Raw genomic sequence first — 8764 nt, forward strand, 5'->3', positions numbered from 1 at the left:
CCTAGATACTACTTTTTTTTTAAATAGCGCCCTATACGGATATTTTGCTAACATAAAACATCTGTATCATTTTGTCCGTATTTGAAATTTATCAAAACGAAAAAGAAAACAAAACTAATAAAAGTAATACAATTAGAAAGAGAAAGTTTCAATTAAAAATTGACTTATTATTGTATTGGCATTTCTGGTGAAAACTATCATTAATCACCAAGTAACGTCATCTTTTCAAATCTCGTATACTAATAACGAAAAACGTTTTTTTGAGGAGGCCTACAGAATAAACAATGGCAGGTAAACTGGACAGTTTTTGGACACATTACACGTCGTTCGAACGTCTACCAGACGATGAAGATAACGAAATACCTACAGCTAATAAATGGTAAGTAACTGTAGTATTAGGCCTACAGTATAGTACAGGTAATAAAACAATGTCTGTTAAATTATACATTTTTAAATAATAATTTCTAAGTTTCTAAGACTTGTTAATTTATAACATGTTATGAATGCCTCACAATTTCTTCCAAAACGTTTTCCAAGGGACCGTATTTTACGGATGTGTTTACAAAAATATGACTTGATACTTATTATCTATTTCTTTTTAGGTTTGAAATTAATTCATTCTTATGTGTTACTTATGGCTTTGCTGAATTATTTCTTACGTTGACTGTAGTGTCATCAATAATTAAGGATGTTTTTGATAAATCGGATGAATGTGGAAGTATGTCAGTATGGGTTGGCTATAACTACGTTTCTGTCCTCTTTGTTTTGAGTTGTGCATTGATGATTGTAACGTTTGTATTGGATATATACTGCCGCCGAAATGGACAGGTTCAGCCCGTAACGAGTCAGTTGGAAGTCAATGCTTATGTTAAATGTAAATATCAAAATCAAGTTATTATTAAAATGAATATTATTTAAAAAAATTAAACTCTTATAATATATTTAAAGAATAAGAATAGCATTATAGTATTATACGAATATTGTTATTATGTTTATAATTTCAGAAACATTTTTTTTTTAGAGAACGACATCAATTGAGTGTTTGTCTTTACCATAATATTATTACAAATGTACCAATTTGACCATCTTTAACTATAGGGGCCTAAAGTTATTTCATAAAGTCAGCCAAAGCGCCTGATTGAAAGAAGGAATACAAACAGATACAATGGTGGTGTAATATTTGATACCTCCATGGTTATATTATGAAATGGTCCAATGTTATCAAACTTTTCTAACAAAAAAAAAAAAAAAAAAAAGTACAGTACTATTAATTTCTTCAGCAGATAAGTTACTTTATTACTTGTGTTATACTTTATCTACTCTTTATGAATCGTGAGCAATGACATTCTTTTGTGGAAGGATATAAACCCTTTACTTCCAAGCTACAGTTCCACTAACAGTCTTGCTTTTTTATTTTCAGTTGGTTTATATATTTTTGCAGCAGTGGCCGTTGCTGTAAATATATTGGTACTAAGTGAACATCCGGTGACGGTGAATTACCAGATCAATGCTACCTTGTTTATCATCTTGCAGTCCATCTATCTGAAACGTTTCTCCAAAACCTGCTTTCAAAGGTTTACGATTATCAACAGGTAATGGCTATTTAAAAAAAATTAAAATACACCACATGATTCTGTAGCTGTCACTAGATAACATCTAACTGACTATTGACAGTCATTTAGACTACATCTAGACTGGCCGTCAATAGTCAGTTATATATTATGTAGTGATCCCAACTGCAGAATCGAGTGAAACAAATAATAATTATGACACGAGCAAATGTGTCGCATATGCCTATTATGCATAAAATGCGTAAAAATACGCGAAAAATCAAAATGTCAAAAAATGTTCCATTAGCCTAAAAAGCACAATTCATGTCTTCTTCATAATTATATTATATACAAAATAATATTTGTTTTATTTAGATTTGCAATCACACAGATTCTAGTGACAAACCTATCCCATTGGGTGCTTCTGATTTCATATGAAACATATGTTGACTACAAAGGAAACATTAGTAAGTTTTGATAAAGGGATGAAAGTTATTGACTTCAGTTATGGTTTCCTTTTTCTAATAATGTTTTAGAACATAAATCCCTATATTTTATACATTTCTCGAACCTAGTAACACAGCTCGTAAGTAGATGACTGTCAATAGTCAGTTAATATCTACCTAGAGACAACAGCAAAATCGGGTGAACTATAGGCTACTAAAGGAAAATATTGTTGTTTAAAACACATCAGTTAAAATGTCGAATCATCTTATTGTAGATATGATGAATATTTAATCAGTTTTCAGAAAAAAAGTTATATTGACATTTATGCATACAACAAAATGCTTCTACTACTAATTTTTAGCAATATGTTTGTTAATACAAGCACTGGTTATCTTTCTATTTTAGCTGGCGGTGGCGAGAATTACGAGCAAGCCTTGCCGTACTTGATGGATTGTACCATTGAGTACTGCTTAATTGCTGCTGTTCTGCTTGCTAATATGTGGCACAATATTGGACTAGTTCCCAAAGAAGAAATTGCACTTTCCAGACCATGGAAATACAGTATCATGTCATCAATATACGGTATAGCCGCCGGTGTAGTAGTCGTTATAGCCGTTTCCGTGATTGGATCATTTCTTGTACAGATTCCATTAGGTGATGGTGTGCACAGAGATGGCAACGCGATTGAGACTTCGGTTTATCTCCGTATCATTCTCGCGACGGCTGCTGCTATGTGTGCAGCGTTTTGCGCGTTCTGTTTACAATTCTCTTCAGTTGAAGAAAGCAAATCCAATGGTATAACTCAAGATACAATTCTTCTCTTTTGCTGCTGTGGGTTTCATGCATTGCTGAATATGTACAGCTTACTGGCGTCTTTGGTCTTTACCAACAAAAAATATAGAATCGCCGTGTGGGATTCTATCATGTGTCTCATCGGTACACTTTCACAATCGACATTCGTCATATTCGGTCTTATAAGTAAATCGGTTAAACAAAATCGAAAAAGAATCGTTCAAAATATACTGATATTTTTGTCGATAACCAATTTGTCCCAATGGATGTTGAGCCATTACGAGTTAAGAATTGACGCATTGTTTTATCCGCTCGAACGGACAGTTTACGGTAAAATGTCCTGGTACCTTCTTCATCACGTGACAGGCCCAATTGTTTCGTTTTACTATTTTCATTCAGCAACTTGTCTTTTTGAAATTTGGATAGCAGTATCCTTAATTATTTGATTGTAAGATTGAAAGATGCCAGTTTATCAAATTCGAAAAAATTGATAAATGCTATTTGTTTACATATTGTTTTCTTAAGCGCTGTGTACACAATCATATATCTGGGCACATTACACTTTGTTGTCACACTAGTTTGATAGTGTAGAATAGCTTTAGGCATACAGTTTCATTGAATCACATTTAAATTAATCATCTTAAAACATATAAATTGAATAAGCCTGATTATTATTATATCAACATTTAAGTTCTGAGATTGTACCAAGCGTTTTAGTAAAAAATACGTCATATTATATTAAAATCAATGGTACTGTAAACAATTTAAATACAGTGACTTATTCTTATTGAAAGCGAAAGTTTATAAAGCTATCTACTGTAAATTATGAGTTTCAGAAGATATACAATTACTTTTTGCTCAGTTAGAACTGTTTCTGTTTTAGTTTTCCTATGATTAATTACTTAAAATAGCTTTAACAAAAAGGTGATTGATACCAATTGATAATTATCTGGAAATCGTTACATATTAAACGTTGAACAAGTATGGATATATATTTCGTAAACGCCATAGTTTCAACCACAACAAGCATTGCGCATGTCTAAAATACTGTCGAAAAGAAACTAATTTGAACGTCATGGAAACGATTTCCTCATTTCTAAGGAGACACCAGCGTTTAGGTAAGTAGTTAGGCCTATAGTATAAAACATTTATAAAGCTACCACAATTACTATATTAAAATATTTTAAATGTATAGTAATCATTTTCTACATGCATAGGCTTATCCTATTGTATAAAATGAAACATTGCATAACCAATAATTTATACATAGTTGAAGATGTTTACCTCTAGGGCTGTAATGGGCTGTACTGTAATTGCAATAATAGGTTATTAATAAGATGGCAAATGTGTATAATGTATGCAAGAATTAAGTGGTAGAAAATATTTATTAAATAAATAAACATTGTGTAGCATCCGCTAATCAGTTCGATTATTTTATGAACTTGCATTTTGAATAAACATACCTTATATCAGAAAAACAAAGAGGTGGGGGAAGTGTATGATTGCGTCAAGAAATGATAGTATATTATATTCCCTTGTGTTTGTGGTGCCTGTATAAATACATCTTATATCATAATCTATATACTCTTTCACCTCTACTAATACATATTTAGATGTTTCTCACTTGGAACAACCCATTTTAAAGTATAAATAAAATACAAAAATCTTAGATTTAAAACTTGGAAAACAAATTTAATAACGCACGTGTGTCGTACGTGCAGTAGCCTACATTTCTTCAGATCGAGAGAAAAAATGGAATTGACTTCAGAGGTCAGCAACATAGAGCAGACTGAATCCACTCCGTTGGTACACACAAGAAGACCAGAGAGGTATGGTATTCACGTTTTTTAACAATTATTAGAAATATTTCAATTTCGACCACCGACGGCCTAGATGAGTTGTCTAGTCGGGCGAAATTTAAAAATGTTTAATGGTCTGCCGACGACCTAAAACTACGCCCGAAACTATCTCAAGACGACTCGTTCATTGTGTGTGGCCCTATGCGGGGAAGTTCGGAAGTCCTTCTTCTCAACCCCCTGTATTCCTTCGGTGACTTCTATTATAGGTCCAGGTGACGACACATCCATCACGTTACAAATTGAAAGTTCCATAAATAGATATGTTATAGACGGCCTCCATATTCAGCAATCATTCACCTTATCTAAAATCAGTATTGCTAGTTTTCTTTTCATGCGTAAATCAATTCATAAGTTTAAGCAACGTATGTTGAGTCATGGTGGCAAAGTATCGTTTTAATTTAGGCCTATATGCTCCTAGATTCCAAAATGTATTTACAGCGGTAGGTTTCTCAAAAAAGATGTTGGATTAATCATTTATGTGATATGGTACGTGTAGTTTATTTTTAAATCTCCACTAAAGCTATGTCTAGCCTGCACTATCAAACAAGTTTAAACAAAAAATGTTATGTTCCCAAATATGGTAGTGATATTCCCAAATATGGTAGTGATATTGATAGTGTAGACAGAGCTTAATACAATACGCTTGATTTAAGTTTAGAAACTCCTTGAAGTGCTGGTTTGAAGAAAGCTAACTTTATAATGATTTTGTACTTCAGATTCCACGTGAGTTCACTGCTGAGTGTTATGTACGGTATGGTCATCTATCTCTTAGCAATCGTCATAATGACGGCATTTCTGTCTAGCTTAAGGGAGAAAACTAATTACGTGACTGCTGACGCAATTAACTCCTATGCCATCGCACTGTACGTTGTCGCTATTCCTTGTGTTATCGGAGATATTGTGTACCTTAGAGCTAATGCACTAGCATCCACTGATACAGAGATGAGCATGGCAAGCAGTCTTCATGTTAAAGGTTAGAATTATTAGGCTTCCGCACTCGTACGAATGCTTTATTTTTTTTTTTTTATTGTATTTATTTTTTGCTTTCAGAGAGGACCGTATATAGATTGTGCAATACAATACTTGGGTTGTTTTTTTTGCAAGAAAGTGTTGCATACTATGCAAAAAGTCAATCCTAATAATGTGTCTTCTGGTGGTGTGTTCATCACAATCCCCCCACATGTATTTGTTTCACTCACAAAGAGCAATAGTACTTTAATATCCACTTTATTGGTCGATTGTACAGTAATATTTGAATCAAATAAAAAAGATGAGGCAAAGAGTCGATCCAATCTCAGCATTATGCATTCATTCATCAGTGGAAAATTATTTCCATTTATCATATATAATGTTTGTATTCATACATACAGATAGTATACAAAAACAGATAAATAAAATAAAACTATTAAAAGTGTCACATCAGTCTCGCACGGTATAACTGACAAGCATTCACTGCCCGGATGGTAGGTGGATAAAAGCTAATGCGCGAAACCTATTTGTACGTGAAATGATGGACCGCAAAATGGTGTGGCATGCAAAACAGTTCCAGTTAGTTCCTATCATAAGCTTGGTTCCCACTTACACAGAATTTAACGACTCAGCGCAAGAATTGACCACCAACCTTGCGTTGCGTCCAAGTGGGAACCATGCCTTAATTGCTGACAACATATTATTTCTTCTTATCTGTACCATTAGTCATTTATCAAATTTCATACTCTAGGTGGGATTGTGACATTTGGTTTTATTAGTATTCTGATGGCATTCATTGAAATACGGTTGTGGACAAATGAAATCATTTTTGTAACTGGCAGTGGTATGAGAATCATTTTCATTTTAGCCGAGATGATCTACCTGATCAACTACTCGAGTGTTTCGGTGAAACGATGGAGTGGCTTCAGACGGTAATGTATACGGCCAATACTATACTTTAATAACAGAACATACTTTAGAAATAAAAACAGAATATGCATGCAGTTAACGTGCAGAACTTCGAATGCTCTCTATTTACTGTCTGCATAATTTCTTCTGATATGTTTGCGTCACCGTACTGTACGTAATTATACAAAACGGCACCCCGTATACTGCTGCACCTTTACTTGTAAAAAGTGCGTTTTTTTTATGAGTTGCTAACAATTAAGCAATATAAAAGAACATTATATCTTTTTAGATTTGGATTGATGCATGTCATGATTACAAATTTCAAAGATATTACAACGAGTATAATTATTAAGAGCTGTGGCATGGGATTTCAAACTAGTGATTACCGTAAGCTCAAAACTGCTATTTATAATACAATCGTTACATACACTGTAGGTTACTTCGATGCGACTTTGAAACCGCGTAAACTTTCCAATTCTTCTTAGTTATTGCGAGGGCGAGTTTCTCTCTTATGTATGGTTGCTGTACAATCGTCGTATTTCACAGGGACTAAAATAAAAAAACACCAGAATGTTGTAACGTGTGGCAATTCGGACAAGGATTCTAGTTCTAGAACACTTTTTATTCTTATTTTATTAACGTAGGCTAAGCAGATCTTTATCACGATCGTTTATCCTTTTTCTCTTATTGTTACTTCCGGCGGAGGCCGCAACTCTGACTTGCTCTTGTTTTTTCTTTACATGTTCTTTGTTTAAGGTAATACGTCGCTGGCAGTAAGATGGAAGTCAATTGAGCCTTATCTAGAAGTATGTAGAATACAGTACTACTTCATAGCTACTGCCATGCTGGCCATTATGTGGCATAGTATCGGAAAAGAACAGTTACTTCGACAAGTTAGGACAAAGGACAACAATGTTAATTATTCGACTTGGAATACGAGCATTGCTGTTGTTCTGGGGTTTGGTGTCATAATATTAACAATTGCTTCTATCTTTATATCGTCGGGAACTGATATCCAGAATTATTATTATTGGATCAGAATTATATTGAATATCATAACATTGTTTTCAGTCACCGTGCTGTTCGTCGTCTCTAGACGTCGCTATGGAGTTTTTCAACAGTATACTTTCCCATTTCAACTGGATGAACTCATAATCGAGCTTTGCCTTGTGTTTTTGATTTTGCAAGAGATGTACTCAGTTCTCAGTGTGATTGTTGAGATATGGTGCTCCAATATGAAGTATATAGCATTGACAGTCTGCGATCGGATCTTCACAGACTCCAAAGTGGTTATACAAAGCTTACTAATAGTTCAGAGCTTACGATTTAAAGTAACTGTTCCAACTGCCCACTGGTACAAATCCATGTTGCTTTTCCTGTCGATGTCCAACCTAGCCTGGTGGATCATCACAATGACGGAACTGAAGAACGACCAACACATCTACGGGACACAGAAACAGTTTTATGGAAAAAATGCATATGATCTGATTCATGGTATCACAGGCCCATTCGTTGTGTTCTATTACTACCAATCGAGTGTTTGCTTCTTTGAAATGTGGATGACACATAACCGTCGGATAATTACTGTAAAAGTATCAACCGATTAAAATAATTACTTTGGAAGTCATTACACACATATACACGCGTGGTAGGCTACACAATTCAATACATTAGTCTAGTCAGGTATAGCAAAGTTTACCATGCCTTTTTTCACAAACTCCGAGTTTGAACAAAACAAAACTCTGTTACTGAAGTTTTTGCTCATCAGAATCACATTATAAAGACTTTGATTTGATTCACAATCTCAAATTAACAAACTAGTTTTTCTTAGTACACTACCAAACTTTAGTTTGGCAAGAAAAGTTCTCCTAAGTTTGTTTGTGTAGACCAGTTGAAAACTAATTTGCAGAAGTTAGGTAGTGAACCTTCTAACAAGCTAGTTTGCCGTGTTTTGTGAACAAAATAGCAGTCTTTGGGTGCTTCCAATAAAGCGATCCTCCAGGTATACGGTCCAGACAGCAGGAATCACAAACTTCTCCACAGTTTGCAAACAAAAGTAAATTTTGGGAAATAGTTTCTGCATTTTGCAAAATTTGTCGTGACTGGTCTACACTATACTAGTAAACTTGGACAACTCAGAGTTTGCTCACGTTTGCAAACTAAAGGAGCGTTTCAGTTTGAATGCAGACGCGTGAGGAACGTATGAGATGACAGATGCGAGAAAACGTCATCATTGTG

General features: G+C 34.3%; 2 protein-coding genes across 2 annotated transcripts; both read left to right on the plus strand.

Annotated features, from left to right (window-relative positions):
* Positions 1-242: 242 nt before the first annotated feature.
* Positions 243-4278, plus strand: LOC144844892 (proton channel OtopLc-like). Its single transcript, XM_078702002.1, has 5 exons — positions 243-379; positions 603-874; positions 1421-1592; positions 1926-2017; positions 2403-4278. The coding sequence occupies exons 1-5, from the start codon at positions 285-287 to the stop codon at positions 3233-3235; spliced, it is 1464 nt and encodes a 487-aa protein (XP_078558128.1). The 5' UTR covers positions 243-284; the 3' UTR covers positions 3236-4278.
* Positions 4279-4541: 263 nt separating this feature from the next.
* LOC144845663 (proton channel OtopLc-like) lies at positions 4542-8450 on the plus strand. The gene is made up of 5 exons (XM_078703093.1): positions 4542-4618; positions 5365-5621; positions 6369-6549; positions 6816-6913; positions 7283-8450. Exons 1-5 carry the CDS (start codon positions 4542-4544, stop codon positions 8131-8133), a joined length of 1464 nt encoding a protein of 487 aa, XP_078559219.1. The 3' UTR covers positions 8134-8450.
* Positions 8451-8764: the final 314 nt, after the last annotated feature.

The sequence above is a fragment of the Antedon bifida genome, chromosome 6 (genome assembly GCF_963402885.1).
Source record: "Antedon bifida chromosome 6, ecAntBifi1.1, whole genome shotgun sequence".
NCBI lineage: Eukaryota > Metazoa > Echinodermata > Crinoidea > Comatulida > Antedonidae > Antedon > Antedon bifida.